Source organism: Benincasa hispida, chromosome 3 (assembly GCF_027475165.1).
Source record: "Benincasa hispida cultivar pf3 chromosome 3, pf3_genome.v1.1, whole genome shotgun sequence".
Taxonomy (NCBI): Eukaryota; Viridiplantae; Streptophyta; class Magnoliopsida; order Cucurbitales; family Cucurbitaceae; genus Benincasa; species Benincasa hispida.
The window spans coordinates 58,409,163-58,424,593 of record NC_143480.1 but is presented as its reverse complement, the minus strand read 5'-3'; the positions used below and the strand labels follow the sequence as shown (position 1 = coordinate 58,424,593).

General features: G+C 31.4%; 1 protein-coding gene and 1 long non-coding RNA gene across 2 annotated transcripts; one reads left to right on the top strand and one right to left on the bottom strand.

The window, feature by feature from the left end:
- Window positions 1-10,135: 10,135 nt before the first annotated feature.
- On the top strand, window positions 10,136-11,690 carry LOC120069746 (protein MIZU-KUSSEI 1-like). Its single transcript, XM_039021538.2, has 2 exons — window positions 10,136-10,794; window positions 11,315-11,690. Exons 1-2 carry the CDS (start codon window positions 10,278-10,280, stop codon window positions 11,632-11,634), a joined length of 837 nt encoding a protein of 278 aa, XP_038877466.1. The 5' UTR covers window positions 10,136-10,277; the 3' UTR covers window positions 11,635-11,690.
- A 220-nt stretch (window positions 11,691-11,910) lies between these two features.
- Window positions 11,911-13,636, bottom strand: LOC120069747 (uncharacterized). The gene is made up of 2 exons (XR_005479658.2): window positions 13,355-13,636; window positions 11,911-12,394 (listed from the first exon to the last, which is right to left on the bottom strand). It is a non-coding gene; the product is annotated as an uncharacterized LOC120069747 (long non-coding RNA).
- Between the last annotated feature and the right edge of the window lie 1,795 nt (window positions 13,637-15,431).

Below are 15,431 nucleotides of genomic sequence, written 5' to 3'. Positions count from 1 at the left end.
TAATGAAAAACAAGTTTATAATGTTTATAATGTTTTTTTTTTTGATTGATTAAGGTATTTGGATTAATTGGGGATGACGGCCACATTTAATCATCAGGTTTATTGTAGACAAGCCTTGATTGATGGAAATTATGCTTTGCTTAATACCACTTCTTTTATCACTTCTTTTATCCCTAATCTTGATTATTTTCTAAATTTTAATGAAAATTTAGAAAAGGTTAAGGTTAATATTGCAAAATTTTAATTAACCATACTGACCTCGACCACTGATGCTGGCAATGGGATTTCCCCCGACCTGACTCCATCATCCGGGACCATACCGTCTTACAACTTCTATATTCTAGTGTTGGCATTGAGCTGTGTGGTTTTGAAGGAGGACACCATCAACAGCATAAGGAGCATAGAGGCATACTTCATGGTGGCACCAGTTATGGAGGAGGACACCATCAACAGCATAAGAAGCATGGAGGCATACTTCATCGCTCTAGAAGCTCCAGTTCTAGCTCCGTAAGTCTGGACATAAACCTTCTAATTTTCTAGTCCAGAACTTGTCTAAGCTACATGTAGGAGGTGGAGTTGTGTTTTTAGTTCACGACTAAAAAATATCAATAATATGTTTTAATCTCTATCATTGTTCAATTTTTTTATTTGATTAGGTGCGTAGTTCATGCTGCATCATCCATCTTTATAAAAAAAATTAAAATATTTAAAAAAAAAATTGGTGGATGCATTAAAAACTCCATCTTGCAAGTTCCTTCAAACAACCTTAATGTTTGCATATATTTTCATTATTTTATTTGGTCTGATTTAAAATGGAAGAATTGATGATTTTATTGTGAAAATGTGTTAGTCGGAAGAAGACGGTCATGGAGGGAGGAGGAGGAAGAATGGGCTAAAGGAGAAGGTAAAGGAAAAGATGTCAGGACGACATCATGAGCCCCAGGCAGTGTCAACCACAATGCCGGGCGTTATTCGTCGGCCCAGTACGGTGGGCAGCATGAGAAGAAAGGAATAATGGAGAAGATCAAGGAGAAGCCGCCGGGACATCACTGAGGACTTGCACTCCTCATGTTTGTGTATACTAATAAAGTAGAGTTACTACTATGAATTTTAGAAAGGAATGGACTAAATAATTTGGTGGTTATGGTTGTGTGTGTTCGTGTTATGTAATTTCTGGGTTGTGAGATATAAAGTATTTTTATTATTAATGTCTTCATCTTTGTGTGTATATTTATTTTGTTTATTTGGTTACCTTTTTGGGGGGGGGGGGGGGGGGGGGGGGGGAAGAAGAACCTGGTGATGTGTCAATTTTATTTACTGCACCCTTGACATCTCATTTTCCTTTGCTTTTAATGACATTATGCTTTTAATGTCGTCCTTTTAATGTTGGTTGCACCCAACAGGCTTTAATCACTAAAGACTTTTAATGTCGGTTGCAACCGACATTAAAGACTGTGTTATTGAAGCCCTTTAATGTCGGTTTAAAACCGACATTAAAGGCAACCGACATTAAAGGGCTTTAATAACACTATCTTTAATGTCGGTTGTCAACCGACATTAAAGTCCTTTTAATGTTGGTTTAAAACTGACATTAAAGCCCAAATTTCTTCTAGTGTATAGGTTATAATTAATATGAATAAGATTCACATTAAAACGATAGTTATGTGAGGATGCATATTTAGAATATGATTAAAACTAATCAAATAAACATTAACTATTTAAATTAATTAATTAATTTTATTAAATTTAATAAATTTATTAAACTAAATTAAATTGTTTTACACTACAGTGGAATGGGGAAGTGGAGAAAGGGCAGTTTCCCTCTCTCTTTCTTGATGTTCTTAAATTTGCAGAGAGTCTGTAGTTGTTGGTTAAGTGAAATATTATGATAGCTTAACTCTCCCTTTCTCTTAATATCTCTCATACTCATTTTCTTAGAGAAAGAATTCTCTGTGTTTCCCTTCCCTTCCACAAGGTTTCCACAAACTTTTCCATATCCAAGAGAATAGTAGAGAAGTCTCTTTTGGTAGTGTCCTGCTCATGGAATCAGTTCATACAGTGCTGTAAGGATTGAATTCTCTTTGGGTGAAGGTTTTGAAGGCTGATCTTCAAAAGGTAACATTCTATTTTTTTTGAATTTTTAAGAGCATGTTTAATCCTGAAGCTTTATTACTGTTCTTTGAAATGTTCATATCACACAAATTAAGGCAAATAGCTATCAAATGCTTCTACACAAGGAATTTGATTCTTTTAGACTATTCTTGATGCAAGGCTTCCTAATTTGGTTTTAAGTTATTAACACTCATAGAAACATTTGCATGACTTAGTGAAGTAATAAAAAAATCAATTCTCAATTGAACACCTCCTAGATATTCATCAACAGTTGATCCCATATTGTTTCTAATCCCCTGGGTAGAACCTATGGTGAAACACACTGGATTTTTGCATGTTTTGAATGGGTAAAATTTGGGAAAAAAATTGAACTATTGAAAATAGGCTACAATGTACTACAATGTTAGTTGAAAACCGAAATTAAAGATTCATTCTTTTTTCTCTAGTAGACATTATACATCTGCACCTTTTTATCTAAACCGACATCAAATACCTAATTTCTTCTAATGTTGTTAAAAATAATGGAAAATTTAAATGGAAAGAAAAACATGAAAATGCATTTAATGAATTGAAAAATAAATTGACCAACACACATTGTCTTGTTTTACCTAATTTTGATAAATCTTTTGAGATTGAATGTAATGCACGTGGAAAAGTGATTGGAGCAGTTATGATTGAAGAAAAGAGGCCAATCATGTTCTTTAGTGAGAAGCAAAATAAAGTACAGCTTAGTTACCCAACATATGACAATGCATACAAACTAGATTTTTAAGGTAAGTACAATGAAAGTTCTACTTTCAATGTGGCTGATTTGACTCCTTTTGATGTAGGAAATGAAGATGTTGATTTGAGAACAAATCCTTTTATAGAAAGGGGAATGATATGAATTCAACCATTGAACCATTGCATGTACTGGAAGGAGTTAATACGGAAAGCAAGGGAAAGAAAATTGAAGAAGCTTAGTTAATGCATGAGAGGAAACAAAGATTTCTTAGCCTAAGTTTATGTATAATGTTAGCTCAATGGGTCAAGAAGATAATGGAGATAAGATGACACGAGAAAAGTTATGTAGTTTGGAAGATGGCACAGTGGACAAAAAATTGTTCAAAAGTTGTAAAGGATGTGCTGCCATGTGCGTTGCATTGAAATAACCTATCTTCTCTTTGTTGTTGTGTCATCCTTTCTTGCCTATCTTCCCTCATCATCTCCATTATACCTTGAATTTCTTGAAGAATAGCGATATTAGGATCTTGTATTTGTGGTACTCTTTGTTCACCCTTTGACATTTTGAAGTCAGTAACAAGGGCCTTTCAATACTTCTCACCAGTTTTACTCAAGGACACTCATGTTTATCACTCAATGGTAAACTTTTGGTACTAAGTCAAAGATGTAAAGGTTTACTTAAATTTTGGTGCAATTTTACAAAAAGTTTGATGTAACCAATTCAAAGGATCAACTCTCACAGACCATGACTAGAATAACTCAACCTTATAATCAATAGCTTGAAATTTTGAACAAAGCAAGATCTAATGATAAAAAATTTTCTTTTGCCCTGGATCTATGAACACTTTTTTTGTTACTACTTTTTATTAGTTTTTTTGCTGATAATTCTTTTAATGATTGAAGAGCCAATTTGAAGAAAATTTCTAGAAAAATTGTAGTATGTCTTTTATAAGCAAATGCTTTGGGGAAAAAATGAAAACAAATTGAAACAAAGTAAAGATTTTTAACCTCTAGAGTCGGCAAATGATGTTGACCAAATGCTCTGGTACCACATGGTAAGCACCCACAATGCTTGATTTATGTAAAGCTAGAGGTCCTTCTAGCATTTTTGCAACATTCACAAGTAAGGCTAACTTAACAAATGATTCTAACAAAGATCTTAGGTAGAAGGACGAATGACTCTTACATCAAACTTAGAACCTATGATGGTTACTCTTGGATCCTAAGACAATTCACTCAAGAATTAACTTGATAAAACTAATATAGTGAATTGGTTTAGTCAGCAAACCTTAAGAAGATTTGAAAAAAGCAACACCAATGGGGTTGAATAAACAAAAAGGTTTTTAATATCATTAATCTAAATTTTGACAAGCATGACAAGCCATTTTAAAAGCCAAATGGACGTTCAAAAGTCCATGAACTCAAAAGTCATTCAAATGCTAAAAAATGAAAATTGTAGAAAATAGGACCTAGAAAATTCAAGCACAATTGCATACTTATTGAGAAGCCAAAATGGAAAATAAATGCATGGAAATGCTCCAAATAGTCTCAAATAACTCTTTTAGAAAAAAGTGAGAGAGATGGATCAAAACCTGAGTTGGTTACTATTAGGAAATGATATATATAAACTGAATATACTAGTAAACTGATTACACCTCAACTAGATACAGTACAACATTGTATACAATAATAATGTTCAAACCTAAAAGTAAGCCAAATAATATAACAAGGCTTATGAATTGAAATAACTAGGAACCTCAAAATATTGAGGTAGTCGAGACACGCTTCTGATAAGCATTGTCCTAAAGAAAATTATTCGCTCTGCACGGACTGCAAGTAGGCAACAACAATTATCTTAACAAGATGGAACGACTAATTTCGATACAACTGCAACCTCAAACTACTTCGATCTGGTAGAACTCTTGGATACTTGCTCTAACTCAACGTCCATGAGGCAAACGAAGAACAGTATTATTAGAGAGAATGTTTTCTGAATACACAAACAACGCCTTTAGGATTTGAGAGTTTTTATAACATACTACTCTAAATCCTAGGGTCATCATTGTGAATAACTAGACCCCCGTACTTGATTATTCGAAGCGCTAATAAACAAATTCAAGGTATTCCAACTAATCTCCACCTTCACTTGAATTCTTTCCCAGATAACAGATGTACTAGATGCAACATAGACAACATTGCCAGACATACCTAGACTTCTCCCTCATGTCTCAAAGTGTCCCATAGAGGGGACCACTAACAATTCAAAACATTCAATAGAGTCTAAACAATGTTGGAACTTGCCTTGTGGAACCGGTTTGGTGAACATATCAACAGTACCGATTTTCGTCACCTTAACTCTTTGCTCACCTCTTAAAAAGTAATATCTTACATCAATGTGCTTAGTTCTCTCACGATGAACTAAATCCTTGGCTAGACATATTGCACTCAAACTATCACAATATATAATAGCACGGTCATGATGCAAACCAAGATCACTAACTGACCCCCTTAGCCATATTCCCTCTTTAGCAGCTTTTGTCAAGGCCATGTACTCTGCTTTAGTAGTAGACAAAAGTAACTGTAGGTTGTAAGGTTGCCTTCGAACTAACAACAGAACCACCCAGAGTGAACACATAGCCAGTCATAGACCTCCTACTGTCAACATCTCCAACATAGTCAGAATCAGAATAATCTATCACCAAACACTTTGTGTGTCATTCTCATAAACAAGACAAACATCAAATGTACATCTAAGGTAATGAAAAAAACCTTTTAATAGCTTGTCAATGCTCCTTTCCAGGTTGACCCATGAACCTGCTGACAACACTAACAACATGGACAAGATCAGGCCTAGTACAGAGCATAGCATACATCAAACTTCCGCACTAGCATAAAGAAATCGAGACATACTCCTTTTCAACTGTCTTGACTTTGATTTTGAATCATGAGTATCTAATTCACTTAGTCAGATACTCATGATCCAAGACTAAGGGAAAAACTCATCCTAGGTGGAATGAAAATACGAAGACTGAGGATGTGGTAGAGACAAATCTCCAAATATTAAACTAAAAAGCCAAGACGTTAATAGAGAAAGCGGATGGAGGGTAACAATTTTGAAGTGATTTTAGCCACTACAATGAAAATAAAGGGATCTAAAATCTCGAGGATCCTTGGTCGAGGTTGAAGCTGAAACCATCTTGTAAAATAGACCTAAGACTTTTAATAGATCAATTAATCTTTTAATAGACTCTTAATAGATCTGAGACTTTTATGTTTAGGATTCCATTAAACATAAATTTCAAATTTTATATTTAATAGATTAAATTAATATTTTAAATTTTCGATTTTATAAAAAATCTATTAGATATAACGAAAAAAAATTATGAACTTATTAGAAAACTTTAAAAGGTTAGAGACATAAAGTAAGCTTTAAGTCTGGTGTGAAACTGGGAACATTCTTATGTTCTAAGAAAATTAGAAGGAAGATGTTGAAATGAACTAAAAAAACAAACAAACAAAAAGTTTGAAATATTTAATAGTTTAAATAAGACTGTTTTTAAATATAGAAAAATATATCAAAATATTTATAAAATATGACAAAATTTTAAAACTAATAACGATGAGATTTAATGATATAAATAGATATTGGTAGAAATTTATTAGTGTATATTAGTGCCTATAATTGATAATTTGAAAATTTTATTATATCTTGTAAATATTTTCAACAGTTTTATCATTTGAAATAATTTTTCGTTCAAATATGTATTATATATATATATATATATATATATATATATATATTAAAATATGGACAGTGGTGAGATCACATCGAACAAGCGTGCAAAGACATTTTCGTTTGGATAATCATTATTTTATATGAAATTATATATATTTCTATCTCAAATCTCAACCACACGTTTCCACACCTTTACTTTTCACATTCATGTAATTTTTTATCCAACGGTCCACATCAAGAGATACGAATAATTATATTTTCATACACCGTGGTTTTTTTATTTTTTCTTTTTCTTTTTTTAAATTCATGTGATCATTGATCAAAGAGTCAATTCAAAAGACATCAATTTATATTACCTACATTAAGATTTGTTTTTTAAAAAATAATAATACATGGATATTACCGATCAACAACTATTTTGTACTCTTTATATTACCAAAATATTCAATCCATTACGATTAGTTTTATGTTAAAGTTTAAGTTTTTAAACTTTTAAATTAGTTAATAAATATATAAACTTTTAATTTTATATTTAATTTCAAGTTTTGAAATTTCAAAATGTTCAACAAATCATAAATATTTAATTTGGTGGATAAAGGATCGATAAGATAATAATATTAAAAAAATTAAATGATATATTAGATATATTGTTTAAATTTCATGATTAATGAAGCTATACACAAATAGCTTTGTATTTTAATATAAAAGAAAATTGGGACCTTTTTAAATATAAAAAATATTTAAAAATATTTAAATTTTATAACAAAAAGTTTCAAAAATACTTTGTACTTTTAAAAATATATTTATCTAGTTACAACATTCAAAAGTAGAACATATGTGATTTAAACTTTCATATATATGTATTAGGGTCAAAATGTTTCTAGCCAATTTGTATTTTTCAATAATCATATTTGAAATATCAAAGAAAAAAAAAAGAAATTGAATAATTGAAAGGATAATTATTTGCAAAATTAGTCGTAAATATTTTCAAATATAACAATATGTCATCATTTATAATCATATTTGAAATACCAAAAAAAAAAAAAAAATTGAATAATTGAAAGGATAATTGCTTGTGAAATTAGTCGTAAATATTTTCAAATATAACAATATGTCACCGTCTGTCAGTGTAATGATTATCGTATCTATCAGTGTCTATCACTGAATTTTACTATGTTTGTAAAAATAAACTTACTCATTTTGCTATATTTGCAAACAACCCTAATTGAAATACCAAAAAATAAAAATTTGAAATTTCTATTCAATTCTTAATATATATGTGTGTGTCAATTTCTTGTATTTTATTAATTGTTGTTTTCATATATGTTAACTCAAACAAAATTTTCGCCTTGAATAAATTTAAAAGGTTAAATTATAAATTTGGTCCAAATTTAAATTTGAATTTAATCTCCATTAGTTTTTAAAATTTAGTCCTTACGACTTTATAAAATCTTCATAAGTAGTTCCTATACCAATAATTATAGTGTGAGTTAAATTCTTTATTATATTTATTCATTATTTATCTTTGTGTATATCGATATGTGACCTATGTTCGCAATGATAAACCATCATTACACATTTCCTTTGACAAAATCCAAAGTACCCAAATAATGTAAATATTTTATGTTACTATGTTATTCATTCCATTTGACACAATAGTTGATCTTTTATGGTACTATATTATTGTCCCTTGATATGCTACTCAGGTTAGTAAGTGATAGATTGATTTAATGTGTGTATATATACATATATTGAATCATAACAAACAGTATAAACAGGCACAAGTCAAGTAATGTAGACGAAATCATTATACATCTTATCTTTGTATATGTCAATATTTACATTGTTCGATCTAGATAGCACAACAGTTATTATACAACTTAATTGAAAAAAATCATGCCTCATAGACACAAAATCGAATTTAAAATTATTGTAGATCATAAATCTTTTGAGAAATAATTTTCTAAAAAAATATCATTTTTATAAATAAGAGAAAATAATGAATAAAAAGACCGATATAATATATTATTGAATTAAGATGAAATGTTATTTAAAGTTGTTAGATTAAAAAATTAAGGTGCAATCCAGCCAATTTAAAAATCTATAAACATAAGGAAAGAGTTTGATGAGGCAAATTTGATTGTAACTCTTTAAAATTATTTATTTTTTTTCCCTATAAATAGTTACGTGCTATTTTTTTTCTTTTCAAAATATTGTGTCTTCACTTACGTACTTCTTAAAAAAAAAAAAATCTTGAAAATATCAATCCAGGTGACTTATGGTACCCTTTAAACATCACAAAAACTTAAAACAACTCCAATAAAGTTGAAAGGTTTATAAAGTTCTTCAAAGTTTAATTTTGGAGTATTTTATACAATATTTAACCATTTTCTTAATTTTAATTTATATCATCAATACTATTAAAACAGAAAAACACCTTTATTAACATAACATTTAATTATTTATTTCATTCTCATATTTATGAAACTTTTTTTTTAGTATCCATTATTAACATATCATATATTTATCACATTTTTATCATTTTTATATAATATATTATGTAATATATTGTTTATTAAAAATATACTTTTTTTTTCATATCATTTAATGAAAATTTAAATTCCAAATATTGAAATTTAATTAATGAAAAATAATTATTTAATTTTACTTATAAATTACTCATTTTTCAAATTATAACCAAAATTATTAGGGATTCTTAATCAATTAGTTTCTGTCAATATATTAAATGATATTTATTATATAATTAATTAATTTATTAAAATTATATAAGAATGTTATGCTTAAGTTCATAAATTAAATACAAATATAATTTTGTTGATAAAATTTTAATAGTATTTTCTATGCACAACAAAATATTGTCATCTTTTATTTCTAAACATGTTATTCCCAGTCATCTTTTATTCTCAGATATTAATAGAACCTTAAACAAAACGGTTTCTTAAGTGCATCAATGAGCATTATCTATGTTTGTGCATTCCATCAAATTGTCCAATCATAATTTGACATGTGATAAATCTTTCTATTTTTTAAATGTTTTAATTTTTTTTAGTATGAGTGACAACATAAGGATACATAAAGACCAACTAAAATATTTGCTAAGATACTCAATTTTATTGCATCCTACTCTCACCACACACGTAAACAATAAATTAAAATACTTAGAAGAATTAATCATGTGACAAATTCTGATGGAATGCAAAGAGATAAGTGCAATCAAAGATGGAACTAAGTATTTTTTAGTCACATCAGTACAATTAAAAGTTTTTTTTAAAGGTATTATAATTAAAATGTATGAATACTATGTCAGTTGAACTATGCTTTGGTTGGTAATAAAATTAAAAGTTAAGAAAGGAATTAATACTTAATTTTAAGGTATCAAATAGCAGTAGTAAATAATTTAGTACAGATACATAGAGACACAAACAAACACACGAGGAACATTAAGGAATTAAAAATTGTGAATTGTCCACAAAAATGATGATCATGACTCCAAAGCCTCCATGGCTTCCCTTTTTAATGGCCAACTCCCAACACTATCATAAACCCTTGTCTGCTTCTTTTCCCCCACCATTTCCCTAATCCTTCTTATTCTTCCTTTCTCTCTCTACAAAATGAAGATTTTTTCTCCATTTCTTCTTCACTAAATCTATCATTTTTCATCTTCTTCTTTTTCTCTCTCATCGCCATGACAGGACTCCAAAGAACAAGAAGCTGCATGGCCGCCATTAAAACCTCCACAAAACTAATCCCATCTTCCATCTCCGACCACCAACATCGCCACCACCACCTCAGATCCTTCTCCTCCTCCAACCTCCCCCCGGAATATTCCAATCCAGACAACTTTTCCGGAAGATTCCTCCTCCACAAAAACTCCGGCCACCATGGCCACCACCACCAAGCGGCGGCCGGATCAAAATTCTCCACCCTCCTCCACTCTCTTCTCAAGCTTCTCTCCGTTCCCACTTGTAAATGGTTCTCCATCCCCACCCACCTCTCCGTTAGCTCCTCTCTTGGCCGGAGAGTCGTCACTGGAACTCTCTTTGGCCGCCGCCGTGGCCACGTCACCTTTGCGGTCCAGCTCGACCCCCGGTCCGAGCCGGTTTTGTTGCTTGAGTTGGCTACGTCTACCTCGTTCCTAGTCAAGGAAATGTCCTCCGGTCTGGTCCGCATCGCCCTTGAATCTGAGGCACCGGCCTATAACGGTATTAAATTACTATCCAATCTAAAAACATTATATTAAATTTATTTTTGAGTTAGAATTGCATGTATTTGTCATTTCTATTTAGTTTTTTCTTTATATATATATATATATTTCAAATTTTGCGTCTAATTTATCGATTCTTTTATTTATGTGTTTTATAATTGGTCTTAATTATTTATTAAACATAAACGTATTTAATATAAAATATAAAAAAGTTTAGTAACTTATTATCAAAATAGAAAGACTAAATAATAAAACAATGAAAGTTTAAAATTTTATAACATATTCTTAATTTTAATACAAAATCAAATAAAGAGGAATAATATGGGCAATTTATTGACCATTACAATTATCCAAATTCCTCTCTAACTCATTTCTAGATTAGAAAATTAGCCTAAGATTTGATGGGTAATTATTAGTATTGTATTTAAACTAATAATATGTGAGTTAGAAAAATATTCACGTGTAGGTTTTTATGCTAGTTGAACCATGTTCATGTTAACAATTTGTATTCTTAATAGAGAGTCGTCCAAGGAAGTTGTTTGAGGAGCCGAGATGGACTATGTATTGCAATGGTAGAAAGTGTGGACACTCAACGTTGCGCGTGTGTGGAGAGTTCGAGTGGTACGTGCTGAACACCGTGCAACGTGTGTCGGTCGGTGCTGGAGTTATTCCTGTGGTGGACGACGGCCGAAAAGGTAGCAGGTCAGAGGGCGAGTTACTTTACATGAGAGCAAACTATGAGCGAGTTGTAGGTAGCCGTGACTCAGAAGCTTTTTACATGATGAATCCAGATGGTAATGGAGGACCTGAACTCAGTATTTTTCTTCTCAGGATATAAATTTTCCAATGAAAAAATCAACAAGAAAGTATGAATTAACTTTTATTTCTGACTCATATTTATTTTAATTAAACATATAATAACTCGAATTCAAGCCTAAACTTAATAGAAAGGTATTAAAATTGCGGATGGTTCACTTTTTCACTTTGTAATGGTCGTAAAAAAAATATATAATTAGTTTTTAATGTTGGTGAAAAAGAAAATGTACCAGTAGTAAAAAATAAAAGGAACGTTGAGGGTTACAATGATGCTAACAAGTGAACCAACACAGAGATAAACAGAGAGAAAAATAACACACAAGATGTTAATCCAGTTTGATATAACTTTACGTACATCTAAGGACTTAGAACCGAAATGAGAAGAAGATAATAATATTCAAAAGTTTACAAGGAAGACTACTTATCTAATAGAACTACTATCATGTAATATAGTAAACTTTATATAGGTATTTTGTTTAGATTCCCCCTAAACTTGATGTCACCTCTCTCAAGATCTTCTCACAATTCAGGCTCCCCTTGAGTTAGAAGAAGCTTGTTCGATCTTGCATGTTTAAACTCCCCTAAACTCACTTCTTTTCAAGAATCACATACCCTTTCTATAAATTTAGCAGCGCTTCTTTCTACTCTTTCTGCAACAATCGCACAAGAAGAACGTCTATATCCAAAAACCTACCTTCAATCGGTTTTAATACTTCCTTTTATAACAACTTCTAAAAGGAAGGGACAGACAAAGTAACCAATATCAATACCAAAAAGGTAAGCTGCAGAACATTCCATAACAAAACCAATCAGTCCAAACGAAGTCAACAAGAAAAGATCCAACATTCAAATAAAAGAAAATTTACATGCCAATTAAACGAAAACAGTTGGTATTTTATTTTTTAAAAAATTAATTTTCCATTTTTTTTTTGTAATTAATCAAGTTTAACTTTCAAAAGCCCGATTGAATGAGAAATTTAAGAATAAATTACAAATTGTCACATCATTTCTCAAATTAATGATGAAATTACAAATCATCAAAGTTGGGACTAATTAAAAAGTTGACATGTGTCCCGGACTGGAATTAAAGACAAAAATTGGTCAAACCTGATAATGTAATGCATTTTCGTCTTAACCGTTCAATCAAATTAATTATTTTGGTCTAATTAATTATTAAGATTTGGGCTAAAGTTCAATTGAGCTTAAAATTAGGCTTATTTTGATTCAAATGGCAAATAGGTCTTAAATCCAATTAGTTGGCCAGAAGAGTTAGGTCCATAGACCAACAAAGTCCATGCTCACAAAACCTAACTTAGAACTCTATAAATAGAGGAATACTTAGAACTCTATAAATAGAGGAGTTCTGAATTCTCCCAAACTTTAATCCTATGCTCTGCTTCAATTGAGAGAGAATCCTACACATGAAATATATTTTTAACAAGTTTTTTTTGGTCTCTAAATTTCTAAAACCTCTACTTTGGTCTAGGTCTTGAATTGTTCCATATTGATCTATGAATTAGCGACAAAAACAGAACGAATATATATGGTGGTTTGACCAATAAACCAATTTGAAAACCAATCAATTTTATTAAGAGAGATTACAAATTACAGAAAATCAAGAAGATCAACCATCTGTAATTTATCTACCGACTATACCGCCGGTCAAAAGCATCCACTATTACCGAGAGAGATTTGTGCACTAAGATAGCTCTGAAATTGAGACCCACACGCCCGGAACATACCTGCAGATCGATTTTTACCCACACGCTGAACACGGACATCCAATCGTCGGAGACCCGCGCCGAACAGACCACCTAGCGCACCGAGAACACCCATGCTGGAAAAACCACCTACGAATGGAGACTACCCACGTCGGAATGCCACCTTTTTCAGCGTCGTCGATCGAAACTGGAATCACCCAAGTCTTTCGTCGTCTCCTTCTCTCTCTCCCTCTAAGTGCGTTGTGTATTGCGGCTGCCCCAATTTTTTTTTTGCCCCTCGTATGGCTTACACGATGGAGCCCTAAAAAGTGAAGAAATTCAATTTATTTAAAAATTGCCATCCGCCCATATTTACAAGTTTGCCATCGAACCTTTAATTCCACCGATTTCCTAATAAAAGTCTACTTAAATAATTTGTTATTTAAATGCCAGATTCTCTAATCTCCCTAATAAAAGTCCACTTAGATTCTCTAGTCTCCCTATATCTAACAAATTCTCACCTTGACCAATTTAACATCTTTTTGAGCAACAACTTCTTTGATAAAATGAAATTCATGCAACAAAGCAACAATTAATCATACATGATAACGACCTTCTTTTAAGCATAATCATGACCTTCTTTTGAGCATAATCTGTCTGTGAAGCCTTCTAACAATTATTGCACTCCCTTTAAATATCGAAGCAATATCGAAGCACAAATCATCAGATACATCACGCCTATTAGACATCTCTAATCTTTCTTAGGACCCTCAAGCACATATTTGAGATTGAACTCGGGACTAGTTTGATGTGGATCTCTTGTTAAGATTTATAATTTAAAATAAAAATATTTGGATTGATTTCATTTAGGAAGAGGAAATAAGGATTGGAGGAATAATTTGAAGTAACAAACCTAGTTAAGCATGTAAAGTAAATTCGATGATGAATTTGGCATGCTCAGGATAGGTCAAAGTCAATTTTAAAAGTCAAATGGTCAAATGGTCAAAGTCAAAGTAAAAAAAGTCAACATCTTGAAATGTGGTGAAATTTTGGTAATTTATGAGTTTTAAAAGTAAATTTGGCTTGTTGAAGATTTATTGGGAAAAGCTAGCTAAAAATCAAAGGAAATTTAAGGGGAAAAACATGATGAGAACTGTGAGGAAGATGAAAAAAGAGAATTTGAGAGATTTTGGAAAAATTTAGGTGCTTTCTATTGAAATTTCTTATTAGATGGCTTTGAGGTTAAGGGTTAATCATAAGTTGAAGAGAGAAAGGGAATTGCGAATTTTCTGAGTTTGGCCGAGCGAAGAAGAGGAAAAAGTTGTTTTCGAATTAGGGGCGTTCTTGTGAGGGAAAATTGGGCAAAATAAAAGAAAATTAAATAGGAAGTAAATAAGAAGCTCGTAGGAGGCTTTATTTGAAGAAATTTGGCCGAAGAAGTAAGGAAAACGAAGAAAAACAGTAGCGCTAGAGTTATCACGAAAACAGAGAATGCTCGGGTTTTTAGCAAATTCGTGGAGTTAGAGGCTAATTCGAAGCTCCAAATTTAAAGGTAAGTTACTTATAAGGTCCTTCTAGAGTTCCATGGTCTTTTATTTAATTGTTATTGGCTGGAATTTCTGATTTTAAGCTCTAAAAATTCTGTAACTTCTCGCCGGGAAAACAGGGACACTGTTGAAAGATTGGTCGATCCCAGGAGTTCTAGGGCAATTCGGACGTCCAAACTTTGAGGTAAGTTAATTAAGAGGATGGGTAAAAGGTTTGTATAGGCTAATTAAGCTTTAAATGGCCGAAAATGATGAATTTAAGTCTGAAACGCTCACCGGAAAAACAGAGGTCAAATCTGGAAATTTCTGGGTTGGAGGTTGAAGAAAGAGTTGACTTTCCTGTTTGACTTCTGTCTGTCATCTATTGTCCATCATTAAAAGTTGGAAAATCAGTTTTAGGTTAATTAAGTGTTCTCATAATTAGGGATCTAATTGGTATTGTTATGATACCTTAAACCTTAAATTTAAAGAAATTGAGATCTTAAGTCAACTTTGAAGTTGATTAAGGGGTTAATTTAAAGTAAACCCTAATTAGGTTAATGAGAAAAATTAAGGAAAATTGGAATAGAATT

Excerpts from the sequence above, each read along its gene's own strand:
- LOC120069746 (XM_039021538.2), top strand. The coding sequence starts at position 10,278 with ATGACAGGACTCCAAAGAACAAGAAGCTGCATGGCCGCCATTAAAACC. Across the intron at positions 10,795-11,314 it reads TGAGGCACCGGCCTATAACG|AGAGTCGTCCAAGGAAGTTG; the intron begins GTATTAAATTAC and ends TATTCTTAATAG.